The following is a 23,165-nucleotide window of genomic DNA, read 5'->3' as shown; positions in this document are numbered from 1 at the left end:
ATTTTTGTATTAAAAATTTGTTTTAAGAAACAGTAAAACCGTCCCAAATGAAGATTTAGTCGCTGTATATCTCTTAATATCCATTCACGGGCAGAATTAATACCTCTAAGAGCGCATGTGTTAACACTAATAGAGCGTTTAAGGCAAAGTTAATTAGCCCTAATCAATGATTAAAGCAAGCACACTGCACACATAGCATAGGCTGGCGGCTGGCCATTTCTTCAAGCATGTAGGGTATAGCAGCTGCCTGAGGCTTATTAAAATTTCCTACATATTTGGCATTTTTTGGATATAACCCGTGACAGGCAAGTGGCATTTATAATTAATTTATGTCATGACAAAAATTGAGTCATAATATTTTAATTTATAATTAGTTTTAAAATATTTTAATTTATTTTGAAGATAAGTATAACATATATTTGATTGATTCTGTTTCTCAAATAAAATTAATTTAATTTTGTATCAGTTTATTATTATTTAATTTTTAATTTATTAACATTTTTAAATCTTTTTATTTTGTACTATAAATAATTCATAGCATAATTACAAGAAAAAATTAGATATTAGTTATAATGGAATAAATTAAAATTATTAGATTTATTTTAAATTATTTGATACAAATTTTTAATATGCAACACTAATTGTTAATTTAGGTTCCTTTTTTTTTACTTATTATAACTATAGTCTCAGATTAATATTATTATTATCCTTTTCTTCTCTCATAAGAAAGTAAAAAAAAAATTAAGAACTTATTTAAAAATTGAGTTATAATAATTTAACCTAAAGTGAATCGAAATAAATTAATTGTATAGCATTGAAAATATTTGAATTGGGTATATTTATATATATATATTTATTGCTGTTTTGATTATTCATATATTCTATTTATCTCAAAATAAATTTAATAATTGTATAATCATACCGACGATAATGAAGCTTTTTTTTTTAACTTTGATTAATAAATTCGAGATTGTGCCATTGCAGGTATAAAAAGTTTGATTTTTATCTGCTAGAAAATACTTTTGGGGAGAATTCCAAATATGAAGTTGTGAACACTCATAATAATTTTCATATATATATTAAGGGTTGGTGTTGTGAACACTCATATTTCCTTGGGTGTTGTGGTTTTTGGTGATGCTGAAGTTGCTGTTGTTTCAACTTCGTCTGACACAGTTCCTTCCCTTGCTATCTCTGTTTCTATTGCTGCGACTTGTTCGGGTGGCTCACCGGTTGGTGTTTGTGATGCTGGTATGGGTGGGGGTCCTCGGTTTGTGGCTCCTAGAACTGAGGTTTAGGTAGATAATAATTGCTGTGTTAATTCTAGAGCTAATCCCTTGCAGGCTGTTAGTGTGGACTCTACAGATGTTATTTCTAACCCTTCAATTGATGGTGGTGATGCTAACTAAGGGGAGGTTGGTGTCGTCCCGTTGGTGGACATGCCTATTACGGTTATTTCAAACGCTGCTTTACAAGCCCATCTTGCTAGGAACAATGTTCGATGGCAATGTGATTGGCATCACGATGATTTGTCGTCTGAAGGGAGGATATTTTTTATAGTTGTTTAGAAACCTGCTCGCTGGATAATGTTGTTAGGAGTCGTAAACAGAAATCTAAGAATAAATGATTTATAGTGCCCATTTTCGTGGTTTGTGGTTTTTTGGCTTCTATCAGTTTTTGGCTGTCTTTGTTGTTTTGGATCGGGACTATGAGAAAACAGTCATTCTGCATGCACCTGTGATGGCTAGGGTTGGGCAATCGTGGTGATCTGCTGTTTGCTACTTGTGTTTGGTTTCTTGGCTAATTTTGGATCCTTGCTGGATGGTCCTTCCCCTGGCAACTAGGTGTCAGCCTGAGTCTATGTCGATCCGTTTTTGAATTTTGTTTCTCGTTGATTTTATGTCTCATGATGTGGCCCTGTCGTGTCGCTTTTCAAAATTTTTGTATATATATATAGGGTTGCATGAGTCGAGTCGAGCTCGAGTCTCCACTGCCTTTGGCTTGAGCTTGAGTTTGATTAACTAATTGAGTTCGAGCTCTAGGTCAAGCTTTATTTTATGAGATGATGTTGGTTCAAGCTTTATTTCATGAGCAAGCTATTTAATGATTATAATTCAGATAATTATTATAATAAAATGATAAAAAGAATGAAAATTTTGAAGAAAAATAATAAAGAATAACTTAATATAAAAAAAGGAATTTTGAAATATTTTTAACAACATTCGTATTTAAAATTAAAAACGTTAATATTTTTATGTTTATTTTATATTAATATTTTTACAACCTTCGTATTCTTTTAAACAAAATGAATATTTCAATCTTGCGGATCAAATAGGGGTGCAAACGAGTCGAGTCGAGCTCGAGCCAGGGGTTGTTCGAGTCGAGCTCGACTTCCAGAAACCGAGCTCGAGCTCGAACTCGAGTCGAGCTAAAAAACCGAGCTCAACTCGTCTCATGTCGAGCGGCTCGTTGAGCTCAATTCGAGCTAAAAATGTCATCGTGTTCGCTGTCGTGCCGAACCCTGTCGTCGTAGGATCCGCTTTCATCCCGAGGTCCGTCATCGACCAGATTCGTCCGCCCGAGCTCGCGTCGAGATCTGTCCGCCCGAACTCGCCGTCGCGTTCGTTCGTCGTCATCCTGAGCTCCGCCGTCGAGACACATCCGCCCGAGCTCCGCCGACGAGATCCGTCCGCTCGAGCTCGACTCTTCATCGTCCCGAAGCTTTTCCGTCGAGATCTGATTCCCGAGCGCGTCCAATCGTCGTCATCCCGAGCTTCGCTGTGGAGATACGTTCGCCTGAGCTTGTTCGACGTCGTCCCGAGCTGCGCTGTCGAGATCCATCCGCCTAAGCTCGTTCGGCATCGTCCCGAGGATCTACCGTCGAGATCCGTCGTCCGGAACATGTCTGTCGTCATCCCAACTCCCGAGCACATCTGTTCGTCGTCGTCCCAAGCTCGTTCACGTCGCCCAATCGAGTTGCTCGTTGAGAATATTTTTTTTACTAAAAAATTGATTCAAGAAACAGTCAGAAAACTGTCCAAAATAAAATCTAAATCAAACTAACTCGATGAATACACATCATCAATATTAAAATTGAGTAGAAGTGATTGTCTCCATTAGGAGAGTTTTGTTAGAGAGTACTAATCGACCTGAGATGAAGCAACATTAAGTACTTGAAAATTGAAATAACAGATCAACTTACTTAGGCTTCATTTGAGACGGCTTTGTTATTGCTTCGTAAAGCAACTTTTTAGTACAAATATTTTAATTTTTTACTAAAAAGCTACTTTAAGAAGCAAGAAGAAAACTGTTCCAAACGAAATCTTATTAATCTCAAAAGCTGAATGGGTACCCTCAATGAGAGCTGTCAAGGTGACTTCTCGCAGCAAATCGATTAAACTTGTTAAATTCAAGTGAGTTTATTAAAAAAATCATAACGCACATTTAAAAATTCTAGCTAGCATATATTTTAATTTATGAAAAATACAACAATTTGTATTGTTTTGTAATTCATATATATATATATATTTATCTTTATTATAACATTCCTATGGAATTATACTTCTACCCCTTTAAAGGTTATAGGACAGGCTTAGGACACAACTTATTGAACCAAGCTATCTACTTTCTAACAATAAGAAATCACATAATTCTCTCCATCTGCCTCACAATCTTTATCCCCTGCCTCTCAGTTTCTCATAGCCAATTTTACAAATAAGATTTAAACTTGTTGAACGCTCAGATCGTTTACAAACTTAGCTTTGTCTTTCATATGACAATCATAATTTTTATTTAGGTTTCGTTTGTGTCGATTTTCTTATTACTTCTTAAAGTAGACTTTTAGTATAAAACAATTATTTTTTGTACTAAAAATTGATTTAAGAAGCAGTAAAAAAGCTATACCAAATGAACCCTTGATAACTATTTTTTCACTTTTTCAAAAAAATTTTATGTTAGAAAATTTCTATTGAGAATAATTTTTAAAAAAATTACTTTCTACGCATCAACTTTATAATTATTTTATAAAAAATATATATAGACATCTACAAAGGAACATCAAAATCATCTGGCAATAATGTTCAAAAGGCCACGAATCGATTTCACGTGACCAGTTTTGTTGAACTAACCACGCTGGGCCAAACAATCGCCTTAGCTACATCGATCTAAGAGACAACAATGTCAACCCGCTATTGCTTCCTTGTCCAAGTAGCCAAGAGGAAGGTGGACCGATACCCGAAAAATTATTCTATATGGACACGTATGATGTTAGGAAAACAATCAGAACGAGTTATGTCACTTTTATTTACAAAATGACATGACACATTTTAATTGGTCTCCAAACCCGCACATAATAAAGATCCACTGATTTTTTCTCAACATGTAATTATGCGCTCGAGGGAGTCAACGCTGGCCCTGCATTCGCGATTTCATTACCGTGCAAAAATGCCCAATTTATTTTAGCTATGCAACATCAAAGCAAAGAATTCATAAATATATGACTTCAATAAAAAAAAAATGGCAAAGCAATCTCCTTCTTGAATTCAAATGTAAACTTTGAAAATCTGTTCGGCGGCTTCTACAGTCTCTTGATTCATTAGCACTCAAATGAATCTTCCCTATGTCGTCATTGTCCCTTTACACTCTTCTTCCCCAACCATAACCCTAGGAATTCCTACTGTTATTCAGCCATGCCGAGATCATGCTCCGTCGCCGTCATCGGCGCCGGTGTCTCCGGCCTATCCGCCGCCCGCGAACTCCTCCGTGAAGGCCACCGAGTCGTCGTCTTCGAAAAATCCAACCGCGTCGGTGGCACCTGGGTCTACAACCCCCACGCCGACTCAGACCCATCGGGTCTCGATCCGAACCGACGGATTGTTCACGGCAGCCTCTATCGCTCGCTCCGCACGAATCTTCCCCGCCCGCTGATGGGATTTTCCGACTACCCGTTCCCGGATCCGGAGGCCAGCTTTGGCGATCCTAGGGCTTTTCCTGGGCACAGAGAGGTTCTTGCGTTCATCGAGGCGTTTGCGCTTGAAGAAGGTGTGATTGACGTGGTGAGGCTTGGGGTAGAGGTGGTTAGGGTGGAGCGGGTTGGGGAGAGGAAGGACCAGTGGGTGGTGGAGTGGCGGCGGACGTTGGAAGCACATGAGGCGCTGGAGACGGAGGGTTTTGAAGCGGTGGTTGTATGCAACGGCCACCACACGCAACCGCGGTTCGCTGATATTCCCGGTGAGCCGTCTGTTTTCTCAAGCCTATTTGTTCAAAACCTGCTGAAATTCATGTTTATGTGGCATCATAATCGGGATTAATTTTCCTGTTTCTTGTGTATTATGATTGGATAAATAAATAAAAATAATAAAAAAATTTCCCAAAAAAATAAAATTTTGACACGTAGGCATCATTTTAGTGATTATTTTTCAAAAAGGTTTGAATATTGCAGATTTACTGTTGCAAGTAAGATGAAATTGTGAAATATTTCCCCATCTTAAAATCTGAAATTGAGGTACGGGCTACACAACAATGTATTTTTTCTCTTGTTCTTTTTATAACTGTTGCGCTCTGGAATATTCGCGGCAGTAGAGAAATATATAGTTTAAAGTCTTAGCGTTGTACGAAGATCTAGCACGCAATCAGATGAAAGAGAGAGATTGTAGTGTTCATAAGAGACATCAGAGTTTTAACGTGGAAACCCCTGAAAAGTGGGAAAACCACATGGCCTAGCTAATTTGAATGAATCCACTACTATTTGCAGTCAATTACAAATGAGGCCCTTCCTTGGGAGAAGGCCTTGACTTGAGGTAATAAATGTACATCATATAGAGCGCATTACATGATGGGAGTTACAATAATCAACATAAATACGTTTGTTTAGTCGGCAGGACCATAGTCGATAAGATAGAGGTCGGAAAGACTGTAGTAGGTGACGGGGGTCGGAAGGATAGTAGTCCGCAGGAGATAGGGGTCATAAAGACCGTTGTCTGGCGGCGGGTTGGTGACAAAGATCAAAAGGACTATAGTCGACAGGAGACAGGGGTCTGGAAGATCATAGTAGTAGGGCGATACTCCAGTAGGAAGATCATAGTACAGGTGACAAAGGTCTGGGCCTCAGGTGGTGGTCCAGCAGAACTCCGGGGGTCAAATGGTGGTCCGACAGATGTCTGGGCCTCATGTGGTGGTCCGACAGAAGTCCGGGCCTCAGATGATGGTCCGACAGAACTCCGGGCGTTAGGTGGTTGTCCGGCAGATGTCCGGGCTTTAGGTGGTGGTCCGACAGAAGTCCGTGCCTCAGGTGGTGGTCTGACAGAATTTTGTGCGTCAGGTGGTGGTATGGCAGGGAACTCAGGGCCTCAAGTGATGGTCCTGCGGAACTCAGGACCTCAAGTGGTGGCCCAGCAAAACTCAGGGCTTCAAGTGGTAGCCTGGAGAAACTCCGGGCATCAGATGGTGGTCCAGCAAAAGTCCGGGCCTCAAGTTGGTGGTCTGGGAGAACTCCGGGCGTCTGGTGGTGGTCCGACAGAAGTCCGGGCCTTAGGTGGTGGTCCTGGAGAACTTCGGGCGTCAGGTGGTGGTCCGGCAGAAGTTTGGACCTCAGGTGGTGGTTAGGCGGAACTCAGGGCCTTAAGTGGTGGTCCGGCAGAAGTCCGGGCCTCAGGTGGTGGCCCGGCAGAAGTCCGGGCCTCAGTTGGTGGTCTAGCAAAACTCAAGACCTCAAGGGGTGGTCCGGCGGAACTCAGGGCCTCAAGTGGTGGTCCTGCGAAACTCCAGGCGGTGGTCGAGGATGAGCGAGGAGGCAAGAGTGATCTCCGATTTCTCTTTTGCTCTCTTGCTTGGAGCCCCCTTTCAAGAGGGAAGATGGGTCTATTTATAGATTTCCTCGAGTGGCATGACCCGTAAATAGGAGGAGGATCAAGGGCATATGGGGAGTGGCTTGGGTGGACAACCGATGTTGAATCCCTTGATCATGGACAGTTTGATGGACATTTGAATGTCTTAATGATGTCGGAATTCAGTGATCTTGGGCTCGTTGGATTCGTCTCGTCGAGCCGCTCGATTCGACTATAAGCACGTCATGTTTGGAAATCGTTTGGTAATCCAAATTGTGATTTAAACCCTCCAACGCTTCAGACTCTTGATTTGGACCCATTTGGGCTCAGATTGAGTTGAATTTGGTGTTGATGGGTTCATATTTCCGAGACACTCAGTTCGACTATAAGTTTGCTGAAATCAGAGTTCGGATGGCCCCAATTTTAATTTCGGACGTTTCCAATTTGATTTAGCCTCGAGATTTGTGCCCGATCAAGATATTTTTTTGATGATGTATCAATAACATTTAAATGTTATATCTTATTTGATCTTATGTTGAACGTGAAGTGATGGGGACATCAGATCTTCTTGGAGAGTTTACCAGAGACGCGGCCGTCGATCTACGGCCACGATCGAGTCTTTATATTTTTGGGTCGATGTATTTTATTTTCATGCATTTTATTATTTGCTTATGTGTATTTTAGTATTTCCCGTCGTACCCCTTTTTATGTGAGTTGTCATGTGTAAGCCTAAGGGCAATGGTGTCATTTTATTTGGAGTCTTTTGTATGAGGCTATTTAAGGCTTCTTTGTTTTGTTTTCAAGGTTAATGAATGATTGCTTCTGATATTTTCCTCTTGAATGAGTTTGTGAGAACTTGTGAGTTCTAATGGAGAGAGATCCTTAGGAGAAGGAGATTTGCTCACTACCCACCAACCTTGGAGACGGCCGGGTTCGTGGTCTTTATTCTTTAAACTTCTCCTCCTCATCTTACCCATTACCGAACATCCTCTTCTCTCAACCCAATCTCCCCTTGCTCCCTTTCAGGTTCACGGCTAGACACCAAAACTGAACCCCTCTCCCTATCCTTTTCCCACGGCCAAATCCCCCGAACCAACCCTCATTGCCGCCAGTTCCAACTCCCATAGCCGCCGGTCATCACTTCCCCTTTCCCCATTGGAGCCTCTTGCCTAATTTGGACGAAACTATTTTGGGCAGATTTTAAAATTCAATTCCGTTAATTTGAATTTTGAAATCTTTCCAAAGTTATCCAAATCTATTTTTGGAAAGTTACTAAATTGATTCTATTTGAAATTTAAATTCAAATCGGATTTAATTAAGTCTTTCCTTATATCTAAATCCGAAATTAGGAACTCATATTTCTCTCCCCAATCCCCTCTTTTGCTTTTACTGCCGCCAGCCATCATATGAGGAAAATCGGGATGTATTTCCTAATTACCTGTTAAGTACATTAAGAAATAATTCAAATTATTTCTTTCTCATTGGCCGAATCTTCCATAGACTCCAACCTACTTATCTCTTGCCTATTTCAATTCTTTTCTTTTGGAAAGAAAGAATTACAATTTATGTAATTCTTCTCTGGCTGAAACCGTAAGTCATATCTTGGCTTATTACTTTCCTAATACTAACGGTTGGCTTTAGGAAGTATGAGCTCATCCTCTCTCATTCCCGCCGACTCTCTCTCCTGGTCACGGCTCATTACTTTCTCCCGATTGCATTAGCTAAATTCTCTGTTTTTTTCAAAACTTGTAACAGAAGTTGGCTCTCAATTTTCTAGTCACAACCAAGGCTAGAGTCCTCTACTAGTTTTCTACATCCCAGCCTATCATAACCTGAGAATGACTCTCAGATTTTTCTGGATGAAACTCTGAAATTGTTTTCAGATTATAGGAGAGGATATTTGGGAGCTCGCATCCTCTCTCCTATCAAAAGAAACTTCTTTCTCTTTGTGACTATTCAAGAGACGCATCTTATTTGCATCAAAGGAAGCCATGGACGAAGACGTTGAAGGCATCAAGTGACGGATCTCCACATCTCTTTAAGCAAAGGTCTTTCTCCTCTCCATTTGCATTCAATTTCTTCTAACTCTAAATTCTCGATTGGTTGGTGGTAATCACGAAAGCTCTTTCACTTGCTCGCGCCAAACCTAGTCCTTTGTAGGAATTGAGTGTAATCTTCTATGCATCCTACGTCTCATTGTTAGACTAGGGATTAACTTGAAACTACTATTTTACATTGCCTTATTTTTCTTGATTACCTTGAATGTTCAAAACTTAGCGCATGTGATCTAGCCTATACAAGATTAACTCCCTCTTTGTTTGACTCGCCGTGGAAAATTGCTTGTAATTATAATCCAAATTTATTCTAATTGACGAATTGTGCAAAGCCTAAGTGAAACTCATAACATTACATCTAATTAGTCCTGCATCATGAAGTCATATCAAAACTTTATTATAGCCTAAGAAGGTTAAAAAGATAAAAGAGATAAATAGTTGCATTCTATAATATTTGCTATATTAGAGAAAGTATTTAATGTCCCGACTTTTTAAGAAGATCTAGCACACATATGAATAAAAGAAGAGTTGCAAGAGTCTGACAAAGTTTTTATGTGAAAAAATTAAAAAGAAAAAAATCACAATGGACTTAGGTGGTTGGAAAAATTTGAATTTATGGAGAATGAATTTTATCATGGAAGTTAGAAAAGCTCGCTCTATCAATGTATTACAATGGACTTAGGTGGTTGGAAGAATTTGAAAAATTATGATAGATTTAGGTAGTTTAAGTGTATGTTTCTCCTACTTGCAACTAATTTTATATGCAATTGGAGTTTCCCCAAACGAACTCGTAGTTTCGATTAACGTCAGTGATTCAATTGGTCTAAGTTGTTTCCGATAAGTTTAAGCCACAAGGAGTGATGAAAATCTCATGTAAACAAGTCAACGAAAGATACATAGTGTCACACCCCACCGCTGGTCCTGGAAGAAAATCATGAGAACCCAATGGTTGTGCGGGCTAAACAAAATTTATAAAATAATTTCAAAGCAATAGAAATATAAAATTTCAATAATTTGTGTTCACAAATAAATGATCAGAACATCTAAACCAAAATATAATACTAAATGACCACCAAATATAATGAAATTCTATTAGACAATTAAATAAATTAGATAACTCTAACCTTAAATACTTATCAAAGATGAATATGATGCATGAACGTAGAAGTTCCTCCAGAAGCAACGCAACTAGTAACCTGAAATTATAAAGTAATAGGTGCGAGTTTGCAATAAATAACTCAGTAGATAAAATCCTACTAAGTAAAACATAAATGACAAGGCATTGACATAAATATGAGAAAAAAGAGGGATATAAGTGAAAAATAATCACTGGACTATAATAGTGTCAAACAATGTATAAGATATGTATTTTTGAATGTATAATTCATTTGTTAAAGCTTTTTATATAACATAATTTATAAAGAGTTATTTGTGCCAACCAATAATTATTGCATTCGAATGCAAACACATTCACTTACAAGCATGCGATATTTATAATTCAACCCATGATTCATTAGTCATTTATTATTTTTCTCTCTCTTTATGTGTGTGTGTAAAAATTTATAGTCGTTTTGTTATAATATCTTGCCGGGAAAGGTAAGCATCAATCCCCAGGAAATTCAATGATTTCCTATAGAGTCATCACTCTGAGGACTCGTTGGTCCGGCTAGCCAATATCCAAAAAGATTACATACCTACATTTACATGCATCAAATACACAAACATGAATTATATGCAATATGCATATTGTATTTCTGTAATAATGCTTAAGAAGGGTTATAACATAATTAAGCTCAGTCATATGCATCACAAATTCATGATTTGTATGGCAATAACTATTCACTGTAATTGGAATAAAGTATGTGAGCTATTTAGAAATTTGTGCAACGACATGGAAGAGTTGACTATCAGATCATGTCAAAATAGTCACTTGAAATACTATGAATGGAGAAGCGTATACTGCATTTATTATCAGTAAGTAAAACACACAATAAGTAGCAAGGGATTGATGTAAAAGATCCATCCACTCTCCACAATAGTTTGTCGGGGTGGATAAATTTGAAAATCACTTCAGCTCATAAAGAACAATTGTTCAATCAAGAATATCACTAGGATTCATTATCAAATAATTTCTTACCAGTAAGGACATGATATGTGTGCTCTAACTGATAGTTTTGCCACCAATGGCACTACAGATAAAGGTTATGACTGGGACCTCTGACCAGGTGATTTTGCCAATAAATGGTACTATTAATTTACCGTCATGGTCAGAGCCCGTAATTTCCCCAAAGATTTTAAATCCTTGAGTAATAAATTAATACGATATAATCCATAGGGAACAAAGCCGTTTATTAGCTAAGGTGGACTCAAATCTATCCTCTTAGGCAAACATTCACCCCAAGTCTATTAGATATCTTTGGACAAAACAACCCATGACCGCCGATAAGGATCCTTTGGTCTGGTTGGGTCGACTACCTCTTATGACTAACTAGACTAAGGACCATGATAACTTGGGATGACGGAACTATGGGATATTGGTTTGTTTAATCATCATTCCTCCACCAACCATTTAAGTGCGAAGGTGGTAAAATTTCAATTTCAATATCAAATTCTGCTTTTGCTACCATACGTTGGATACTACATATATGTTCAGCGACTAGTCTTAATTGAAAGTACTCTCTCGCTATTGGGAGCGATAATTAACTATAGAGACTTGCGCCAATAGGAAACAGAACTCGGATCATAAAATCCTCGCGAAATGAGTGCAAATTCTCTGGGTAATATTTTATCTAAAACCCAATATGCATTCTGAAAATTTACCTCAAAACTTAAACATGTTAAAACTCTCCTCGACGACACACATAAAAGAAAGGGGTTGCGAAGAGTCCGGGCGCGAATTTTTGGAGGCCACAGTTATACTCGTGCTTTAAATGGATTTTAGTTTGTTTGTGCTTTGACTTCCATTTACTAGCTGCACTGGCATATTTGCTGTGCCTTGAGTTATGGCATCATCTATAAGCCATCTAGCGTGTTCAAAATTCAGAACTTGATATTTTTGTCGAGTATGTGGAAAAAAAAAACATTGACCGATCTTGACTATTTCATCAATATTGTATCATTCATTTCTCTCAATAATCTCCCATACCACTTGGTTGTTGTTGTATAACATATTAACTATATGTTTAACTAAGCAGTACTGTGAAAAGCGCTCATTCTATTTTAAACTCTTTCTCCGTAGGTTGCAATTTTATTTAGCTTGAATATGCACTCGTACCTGAACTCCAATGGCAATATTGTATTCTGTTATAGTCGTATTTTACATTTAGGAATTATAGTCGCTCTTATTCGTCAAATTTTGCTTTGATAAAGAGTGTTTTATGTCTATTATTATGTCTTAGATTTGTTCTTCTTTGCATATGTTCACTACTCATGTTCAGTTTCGCAAATATGTGCAGGCATCCAAAAATGGCCTGGAAAGCAGATACATAGTCATAACTATCGCTATCCAGAACCATTTCAGGATCAGGTAGGGAGTTTTTTTGCGCTAAGAATGCATCCCATTATAAATGTTAAAGGATTGATTCTGCTGGTGATACATGTCAAATTCTTTGTCTTGATAGCTGTGGTTAATTGATGACTTTTGAGAACGTGAATATGAAAATGGTTAATTTGGAGTCCGAATTTGAATATGAGAGGATAAATTTTATTTTCATAATTTGGCACACAAATATCTAAGAGTGTAAAGAGGCCGAGCTTGAGCAACCTTTTTGTATGTTTGTGCTCAACTCGTTCAATTTTTCATTTATTCGAAATAAACTTAAGTTTGAAATTGTTCATGGACATTATGTTTGTGTTATGCTCATTTAAATTTGATCCGAATATGAATAACAAATATAAATAAATAAAAAATATGCCAAATATAATAGAATCATTCCACTTATCTACTAACTAATTAAAAATTTTGAAAATATATTTTATATATAAGCCAAATACAAACTATTCGAGAATGATGACCTCCCCACTAACATCAAGAATTGCCTTATTTTATCGTTTACTTTCAACGATTGTTCTCTGCTTTATTGTAACACAAAATAAGGATTTGGCAGGTTGTGGTCATTATAGGAAGGGGAGCGAGTGCCTTTGACATCTCTAAAGAAATTTCGAAATTGGCCAAAGAAGTTCACGTGGCTTCCAGGTCTTCAGATTTTGAACCTGGGAAATTAGATGAATATGATAAAATATGGCAACATTTGATGGTTATATCTTATTCTCTGGCTTTTTTTACTTATGAGTGAATTCTGATCATTTTTGCTGTTAGCCTTTCTTAGACGAAGCTTTTCGTGTATGATGAAAAAAGGAGCCAACTGGTATACACTTCTCTGTTTCTAAGCAGATAAAATGTGTTCATGAAGATGGTACTGTTGCATTCGAAGATGGTTCGGCAGTACTTGCAGATGTAATCCTCCATTGTACCGGGTAGGGTCAAGAGATCGCATTTTTCCTTTCCAATTGAAGTTTTATTTTTTTAATCCAGAAAACTTTATGTTTTGAGATTTTAGTGATATCGTCAAATTTTTCTTCAGTTTGTTTAACATGCTACCCATCTAAAGCTCATTTTATTTTTACAGTTATTCCTGCAGTTTTCCCTTTTTTGATGCTAATGAAATTGTAAACATTGACGACAACCGTGTTGGACCTCTATTCAAACATGTTTTTCCTCCACACCTTGCGCCATGGATCTCTTTTGTCGGACTGACGAGTAAGGTTGATAAATTTGATTTAATTTGTCTGCCTCCTTTACTCCTATGCCTTTCTAAGGTGGCCAGAAACATAGATGATCTTTAAGATCATGAACTTTGCATGTCGTGACTCTAGAAAATGATCTGTAGCAGATATTAATGTAACTTCATTGCTCAAATTGAAATTTTTTTTGTATGTTTTGGTTCCAACATGCTGTGGACAGAACTTCTGTCCACCGTTTTTTCCTTTAGATGCGTGTTAAAAGCAAAACATTTATGAGTATACTTTGGATAATTCTTCTTTATTTTCTGCATAATTTCAAGTCTTTAAGTAAGCTAATATAGTAGGAATTGATCTAATATAATGTAACAAACACCATAAAATAATGAAAGTTTTATTTATAATAATAACCCAGATAAGTTCAAACTTAAAAGATGATTCCTAGCCACGGAAGTGGGCAATCCAAAGTATACTCATAAATGTTAGAAGAAGAGTTTGGTTGTTTCCTAGCCAATGACTATTTTCTTGCGATGAATCAGAATAACCATTTTTGAAAATCCATCTAATAACACATAAAAGTAGTCATTTCCTCTCTTTGTTTATGGAAAGCCTCCAAAAAATTCATGGAGAGGCTTTCCTATGGACGGCTTGGTATGGGCATTGGTGTGTACAACCCTAGCTTCTGATTTGATAAGAGTATGCATCCGTTGATGTACTTACTCATATTTTTCTGCTTGTTTGGCCAATATACATTTTGTTGTTGGTTTTGGAATGTCTTCACTACTATGATGTGTCCAACCATCTTAGATTTGTGTTCTCCCTATATTCATTGGATTAGTTCTGTAGAATTTAAAATGAGAAAAGGATCAAAATGCTCTCTTAATTCTTTAGGTAGGATCAAATAGTCTCTAACTATGTTGAGGGATCATTTTGATTACTCAACTCTTAAAAAAAAAATCAAAATAATCCCATTGTTAATTTTTTTATGATAAAAATTAATAAAGTAACGAACACATTGATGACGTGAGGTTATATACGGAATAGTGTAAATTCGTCAAAGCAAGTTGCAGTAAATTTCGAGAGCTGCAATTGAAATTGAAGGAATTTTACCTAGTGAGAAACTCCTTGCAACGTCGAAACCCTAGCAGAGACCCAATTATAGGATGTGAGCATTGAATCCCAACGTTGAACTCTAGCAAAGTCGAACCCCAGTAGTTGACTGTTCTTCACAGCCTTAGGTAACATCGAACTCTGGCAGTCGAACTCCAATATGGAACCCTAGCACCGAACTCCAGCAACATCGTCGTACTTTGTGTCCGTAGGCAACATCGAACTCTAGTAGTCGATCTCCAGCAAAGTTGAACCCAACAGCAGGAAGGAGACACATCCATGGAGTCGACGTCCATTGGCGGGAAAAAAATTGTCGCACACCAAACCCCAACTTGCCCTGTTATCACGTTCGATCGGACACCCTCGCGATCAGCTGGGTTCGATAGAGCAGCAGGCATTGGGAGGCATTTTTTTTTTAAGTTCATATGTTTGAGATGTGCCGTTAGGCTTGTTTTGTTATGGCAAATTAACCAATGATTGCTCTTATAATGAGTTTTGCCTTTCCTGCCACTACGTATCTGCTGCATTTCTGCTATTAGATATATATTGCTTGGTGTGTATAAAAACACTTCTAATGGTTTGTTTCAAACATAGGATATGATGCTCTACAGTTTTGGCAACCTTAAATCAAGCTAGATTATTTGAAGTTGATTTTGTTGTTTTTCAATTAAATATGTAATAGTATAGCTTTGTTGATGTGAAACCAACATGCGCAGGAGCTCATTTAAGAAATTTTAAGAATAATTGACAATGAATTACCAATTAATAACTTATCGAAATAACAAGCAAGTTCATCAAAGAATCTTAGTTTTCAACTAGCTTAGGCGAGGAAGTTCATCTAGATTAGCCAAAACTCCTAGGTAACCCAAAGATAGTAGCAATACCAAAAGCTATTAATCAACAATCCACAACTTAATAAAGAGATCTCTTTGTTTATGGAAAGCCTCCAAAAAATTCATGGAGAGGCTTTCCTATGGACGGCTTGGTATGGGCATTGGTGTGTACAACCCTAGCTTCTGATTTGATAAGAGTATGCATCCGTTGATGTACTTGCTCATATTTTGCTGCTTGTTTGGCCAATATACAGGTTTTGGAATGTCTTCACTACTATGATGTGTCCAACCATCTTAGATTTCTGTTCTCCCTATATTCATTGGATTAGTTCTGTAGAATTTAAAATGAGAAAAGGATCAAAATGCTCTCTTAACTCTTTAGGTAGGATCAAATAGTCTCTAACTATGTTGAGGGATCATTTTGGTTACTCAACTCTTAAAAAAATCAAAATAATCCCATTGTTAATTTTTTTTATGATAAAAATTAATAAAGTAACGAACACATTGATGACGGGAGGGTATATACGGAATAGTGTAAATTCGTCAAAGCAAGTTGCAGTAAATTTCGAGAGCTGCAATTGAAATTGAAGGAATTTTACCTAGTGAGAAACACCTTGCAACGTCGAAACCCTAGCAGAGACCCAATTATAGGACGTGAGCATTGAATCCCAACGTTGAACTCTAGCAAAGTCGAATCCCAGTAGTTGACCGTTCTTCACAGCCTTAGGTAACATCGAACTCTGGCAGTCGAACTCCAATATGGAACCCTAGCATCGAACTCCAGCAACATCGTTGTACTTTGTGTCCGTAGGCAACATGGAACTCTAGTTGTCGATCTTCAGCAAAGTTGAACCCAACAGCAGGAAGGAGACACATCGATGGAGTCGACGTTCTTGGCGGGAAAAAAATTGTCGCACACCAAACCCCAACTTGCCCAGTTATCACGTTAGATCAGACACCCTCGCGTTCAGCTGGGTTCGATAGAGCAGCAGGCATTGGGAGGAATTTTTTTTTAAGTTCATATGTTTGAGATGTGCCGTTAGGCTTGTTTTGTTATGGCAAATTAACCAATGATTGCTCTTATAATGAGTTTTGCCTTTCCTGCCACTACGTATCTGCTGCATTTCTGCTATTAGATATATTGCTTGGTGTGTATAAAAACACTTCTAATGGTTTGTTTCAAACACATAAGGGTACAATAGGAAAACATAAAAAATAAAATGCATAAACAACTAGAAATATAAGCTCTGAATCGTGGCCATCGATCTGCGATGCTTCCGGCAATACACATGCTTGAACCTTGGATCGATGTCCTCATCATTTGTACTTTTTTTTTGAATGATTGTATTGGATATTTTATAAACTAAATAAAGAAATCATTACAACTAAAACTTCTAGATAAGCAGACCTGGATACTAATCCTCTCTTTACAAAAGAAAACAGAGGAGAGATACACTATTTAAAAGAAATAGCAATTAGGATATCTTTTGGCACAAATATTGGCCGTTAACATAACTAGGAAAGAACCTAATGAAGACTTGTTCCTACTCTGGTTATTTTTTCGTAATTCCAACATCTTCAATTCTTTTACCAAAAAAGTGCAAGTCTCATAATGAAATTGAGAATGAACAGTTATCTCCTTGATCAAATTAGGGTGATGAGGACACCAAAATGTAGAGAACAACCAAATAAGTTGGTTAACATCCGGTTTTCCCAATTAGATGAAAGTTGACTAATAGTATCCCAAAACACTTACTTGAATCACAACATTAGTAGTAAAGGAACGAATAGTTCAAATAGAGATAACCAATCTACCCTCTTGTGCTCTTGGAATGAAGTGCACATCAATTGCCATTGCCGACTATGAAGCACCTTAATTATAATATCTTTTATTCTACTAATAATTTTAACTCCATTACTAACTTACATATACGGTTAAATGGTTTGAGTGCTGTATTAGTATGAGTTAGATGTTGGGGTCCTACAATATTAATTATATAGCATTGGTGGTATATTAATAAATTCTTATATTTGTGGTGGTTTGTTACGACAAATCTCTTTTAAATTTAATTTTTCATTTAATTTTTTACCACTATTTCCTTAAATACTCTCATAACCAGTATAATCAGGATAAATTCATCAATTGTAGTAAAACGCCTTTTTTGTTCTTCTCGTGAAACTTTTCCATAGAAGCTCTTCTATTATTGTTATTCTCCTAATAGTTCATTTTTTATCCATTTTATAAAATTAGAAATTATTCCCATGGACGAATTTGAAAATATTTTTTCAGGCATTTAGGAGTTCTTGACTGTTGAATAGTTTGCTTATTAGTGCTCAGGGTCCATTTTGTTGCTTGCATATTAAAGTGCAATTTAAAAAGTGAAATTTTTATTCTCCTTTTGTTTGAACAAAATCTTTGCTTGTATGAACAAATCAAGATTACAAAGATACACTAAATCAAAAAAGTTTGACGAGATCAGGGTAATATTTTCAATAAATGAATTTATTTTTTGAAGTTTTAACTTAAATTTAATGAATTAGTTGTGTATAATATTTTTTTCAGAAATTTTAGAAATAAAATATATAATGATTATTAAGAAGCATTACCAACTGAGTGGCTTAAATATTCAAACTTTGCTCTATTATTTGGTGGTTTAACCAAGATGATTAATATAAATACAGATAAGTGTGAAAAGAGTAATTGCGATGATAGTGATGATGTAGGCTATACTTGTATTGATTCAGATGAATCTAAATATTTTGATGATAGTGATTATGAGATTAAAGATGGTGAAAATTAATTCGAAAATAAAGTTGATGATTGCATTGAGTATGTAGGATCTCAAGTTAAAGGAAAATAAACCATTAAATCTATTGAAGAATATCCTACTAAAATTTTAAAGGGGAAATAATGTGATATTGATTATGTGAACTCAGGTGATGATGTTACCATATATGGTAGTGAGGAAAATGAGATTTGGAAATGTTTGGCCTTAACCCTATGGTAGATTCATCAAATCACAGTTTCGAAATTGGTATACTTTTTAGTGGTAAATAGAAGTTTAAAGAAGCAGTTAAGAATTAGTCAATTTTTTAAGCGACAACGAGGGAAAATTCTTACAACATTTACACTTGATGACATCAATAACATATTTTTAATTGCATGGGCAGTAGTTGAAGCCGAAAGCAGAAGCAACTGGGAGTGATTTCTGAGCTTGTTAGGCAAAGATCTACAAATATTAGAGAGTCAACATAACTTTACTTTCATTTCAGATAGACAGAAAGGCTTAATTCTTGCTTTTGAGAATGTTCTTCCTAATGTGATCAACAAGTTTTGTGTCAGACATTTGCATCAAAACTTTAAGTTGGCAGGATTTATTAGTATGACATTGAAGAATGCATTATAAGCAGCAACAACTGTTAATCTGTTCACATTTATAATGAAGGAGATAGATAAATTGATATAGCAGTATTTAGATGATTAAATGAGAAGCCTCCAATTGATTGTTCGAGATCATATTTTAACTTTATATCCAAATGGGACACTTTTTTGAATAATGTATTTGAAGTTTTCAATTTACTCATTCTTTATGCTATGAGTTGCCTATTGTGTCACACTTGAAAGTGTTAGAACTTTGGTCATGTCAACTTCCGAATGTAATGAGAAGAAAAGGAAGGATTTACATAAATATAATGTTTTGTAACAATAAAAGAGTACTTCATTTTATTGTCTTATGATACATATCAATAGAATTAATGAATTTTTAGCTTTATTTAATGTATTATTGTGAAAATCTTTTAATACTAATGCACTTTTATATAATGAAATGGATGGTTCTCATATCACCTTGTGAAGAACTTTTATTAATTTTTTAGTATTGCTTTAATTCTTGAATTATAATACTGTGGACCTTGCAACAATAGCATTCATGATTGTCATAATATTAACCTTTTGTTAACTTTTACTTGTATGTATTGTAGCTGGGAATTATGTTTAGATGGTTGTGAGGAAGATGAGAACATTATAACTAATAAATATAAGGCATAATCATCACTAAAGATAAAGAGATGATAGAGCATTATTATCTTGCATATATAGGGCGATTGATTGTGTTTAGGATGTTAGCTGGCAGCTCACTCCAAACAAGCATAAGCTTAAATTGTACACCCCTCAGTGTGTCTTGTCTAACTTATGATAAATTTTGAATATGTCATTTTCTTTTTGTAAGATAATAAATTAATCTTCAATCTTTTAAACTCAAATTTTTAATTCAATTTTCATAAGTTTAAAAAAGGTCTAATCATCACTAAAGATAAAGATACAAGCTTATACTCTTCAGAGTAGTACTTAGGAATCTCCTCTGTGCACAAAACTAAGAAAAGATTAATATAAACTCTTTAATAGAGAGTTTTTCTAAGTTGAGGCCTAGGTTGTAATTAATCACGAGGGTTTGCGCCCATGGGGAACCAACACGCATATCAAATAAACCTCATTCGAGCTGATTTATTAAATGAGAAAAATCTCGTGATTATAGAGTTATACATATTATTATCTATCAGATGTGTAGGTGAAAATCACTATTCTCTATGAATAGTCGTATGTATAATTTCATCTGCTCTCCCATTGGTCTGCTTGCATAGAGTGTAAAAGTTTACGACCGTTTTGTCCTATGGGATAGTGCGATTGTACTATTTGCATTCTGACCCCGCCAATAACATCCTTTTTGAGACCCACAAAATTGAAAAGCATGATTATCAAAATAAATTAAAATTCATCGTTATCTAATATAATTAATATAATTTTTTATCAAGCAGTAGTTCGTGGGGCCTTAATCACTCACATAAGATGTCTATTTGATGATCCGACCGAGCCTATGGACTCCTAGTGACATACTCTTCAATCTGATCTAATAAAGAATCACCATCATCAATTGTTTTGATGGAGAATTTGGATTGTTAAAGCTTCAACAAATATGATATTTTTGATCTTTCCATAATCAAGCTTATAGCCGATTTGAATGATCACCTATTAGATCTGATGCCCAGATCTGAAAACCATGCTTTTCACAGTAATATTTGATGGCATGATTCCTAATTTTATCTATTTTTATAAAATACTTTAACAAGTCTAAGGTGGTAATTGCGATATGGTTCTTGTCATCACTTAAGATTTATCTAATTAAGAGTAACCATGAAGCCAAAATTGTTGGATTTTGGCTAAGTTCTTAATAACTCAAATGAGAAGCAAGGCCAGTTCATGGAGTTCATGGCCTTATATTAAACTCAATACATTGATATTATGCATATTATTCGGAAGGATCAAGTAAAGACTTTGGCTCATAGTACTTACACTGATGAGATGCATATACTCTTGAGGCATGAGCAAAGCACCATATTGATCTACAGTTTTAAAAACATTTTATTTAGATTTTGTTTGGGGCTGCTTTCTTACTGCTTCTTAAAGCAGTTTTTTAGTACAAATATTTTATTTTTTACTAGAAAGTTGCTTTAAGAAATAGTAAGAAAGCCATCCCAAACGAAGCCTTAGTCCCTGAAGTGATTGTCCTCCAACATATATGTTCATTTCATTCAATTTACATGTAATTTTTCCCAAATATTTCTAACAAAATCCTCTAATCAAATGAATTACCTATTGCCAGTCCATAATTTTTCTGATGATTGAGTTGCAAAGCAAATGGGTGGCGAAAGTTTTGTCTGGAAAAGTAAAACTTCCATCGGTGGAAAATATGCTTTCATCCGTCAAAGAACACTACGTTACAATGGAAGAAATGCAGAGGCCTAAGCATCATACCCATTATCTTTCTCCTCAGGAGGTCTTAATCCTTTATTCCAAGTCTGTTTTTTCATGTCTTAAATGCTATAGAATATAAAACTTGTATTCTCAATTGCAACACAGCCTGAATATTTGAACTGCCTTGCTGCTGAGATTGGTTTGCCACCAATAGAGGAATGGAAGTTGCAGATGTACAGCTTAGTGATGAAGTGTATTATGTCCCATGATGGTGGTTATCGTGATAAGTGGGATGCTGATCACTGGATGTCACAATCAATGACAACAAATCTGAGGTATTCTTAGGCTCGTTTGGGACGGTTTTTTTACTGCTTCTTAAAGTGTCTTTTTAGCACAAAAATTAATTTTTTTTACTAGATAGCTGCTTTAAGAAGCAGTAAGAAAGTCATCCCAAATGAAGCCTTAATTTGATAATGGAAGATGCCACCTAGTCATGAACTCAGAAGTTACTGATGATTTTTTTTATGTTTTGGTTTTTAAATCTCTTTTTTTTCGTGTAGAGAAGGAACATTCAACATTGAATCGTTGCCAAACTCCTAGTGTGCTGGAAACACATTAATCAGTAAAAAAGCTTCAGGTCTAAAACTTGAAGCTCATGCCAGGTTTGTGCGCCATACTTATGTTGATTTAAAGAGAGAAAATAAGGTATTGAAAGCTCTACTACACGGAAAATTATTTTGTGTGGTCACCGAATGGCATCTAGAGGCTAATGAGAACACGTCACGTCATTTTTTTAATGTGCACCGCTCGGTATCGGGTGATGTGGCTCGTTTTAATTCGCCTATGGACTGTTCGGTGACTGCACAATAATTTCTCCTACTGCACCCCCGACCCTGCCAGCTTTTTCCACTTTCAGACATCTAGGTAGCTTTTTTTTTTATTATTATTTCTATTGACTCTTAACTGAATACTGCACGGCAGGGAAAATGATTTATGTAGTCGATCCCATATAGTGGGATAAATACTTGATATTATTGTTGTATTTTAAAAATTTCTTGCACATTATAATTATTTACTAATTATTTTTTTTGTGATGAAGAACTTTTTTGTAATTATATCGATTAAAATGTGTAGTGAAGCTGTTATATATGGTTTTTATTACCGGAGAAAATCTATTATATTGACAGTATTTTATGAAAGTTGCAGCAATCTCAAAGGATGCAACAAAAGAGTCACGAGGGAGAACTCACGGGGCAATTTCATGATCACAAGGTCATTTGTGTGCAGCATGGCATGCTAATAAATTGGTTATATATTATTTATTGTAGTATGGTTGATTTATATGGAGAAAATAATCAAACTTCGACTTCGTTTGAGATAGTTTTTTTATTATTTTATAAAACAGTTTTTTAGTATAAAAATTTAATTACAAAATTATTTTAGAAAATAATAATAAAATTGTCCCAAAGAAAATAAGTGGCGGAGCGACAGTGGGTCCTTAATGAGTTTGGAGTCCAGATTGAACTTGCCATAAGTTCCAAAATTTTATTAAAATTCTATATTAATTTTCTAATATTTTATGAATAATAAAATTAGATTTTTAATATATTTATCTAGCAATTTACTTGGTATTTTTAGTGTTGATACATCCTCGAAAAATTATCTTGATCGGGCATGAATTTCGAGGGAAAATCAAGTTGGAAACTTTCGAGATTAAATTTAGGATCATTCGAACTCTGATATCAATAAACTTATAGTCAAATTGAACGTCTCAAAAATACAAGCCCAACGACACCAAATTCAACCCAATCCTAGCCCAAATGGATTCAAATCAAGGATTTGAAGTGATGTTGGT

The 23,165-nt window shown here is 35.9% G+C and overlaps 1 protein-coding gene and 1 long non-coding RNA gene across 2 annotated transcripts; one reads left to right on the top strand and one right to left on the bottom strand.

Moving 5' to 3' along the window:
* The first annotated feature begins 4,412 nt into the window (after nt 1–4,412).
* Nucleotides 4,413–21,932, top strand: LOC110095007 (flavin-containing monooxygenase FMO GS-OX5-like). Its single transcript, XM_020820371.2, has 8 exons — nt 4,413–5,226; nt 12,331–12,401; nt 12,982–13,131; nt 13,269–13,351; nt 13,504–13,639; nt 21,219–21,392; nt 21,476–21,645; nt 21,871–21,932. The coding sequence occupies exons 1-8, from the start codon at nt 4,686–4,688 to the stop codon at nt 21,908–21,910; spliced, it is 1,365 nt and encodes a 454-aa protein (XP_020676030.1). The 5' UTR covers nt 4,413–4,685; the 3' UTR covers nt 21,911–21,932.
* Nucleotides 5,153–16,738, bottom strand: LOC114580506. Its single transcript, XR_003701944.1, has 3 exons — nt 16,158–16,738; nt 10,000–10,071; nt 5,153–5,264 (listed from the first exon to the last, which is right to left on the bottom strand). It is a non-coding gene; the product is annotated as an uncharacterized LOC114580506 (long non-coding RNA).
* Nucleotides 21,933–23,165: the final 1,233 nt, after the last annotated feature.

Source organism: Dendrobium catenatum, unplaced genomic scaffold (assembly GCF_001605985.2).
Source record: "Dendrobium catenatum unplaced genomic scaffold, ASM160598v2 fragScaff_scaffold_1061, whole genome shotgun sequence".
NCBI lineage: Eukaryota > Viridiplantae > Streptophyta > Magnoliopsida > Asparagales > Orchidaceae > Dendrobium > Dendrobium catenatum.
This window is presented reverse-complemented; position numbering and strand designations above follow the sequence as displayed.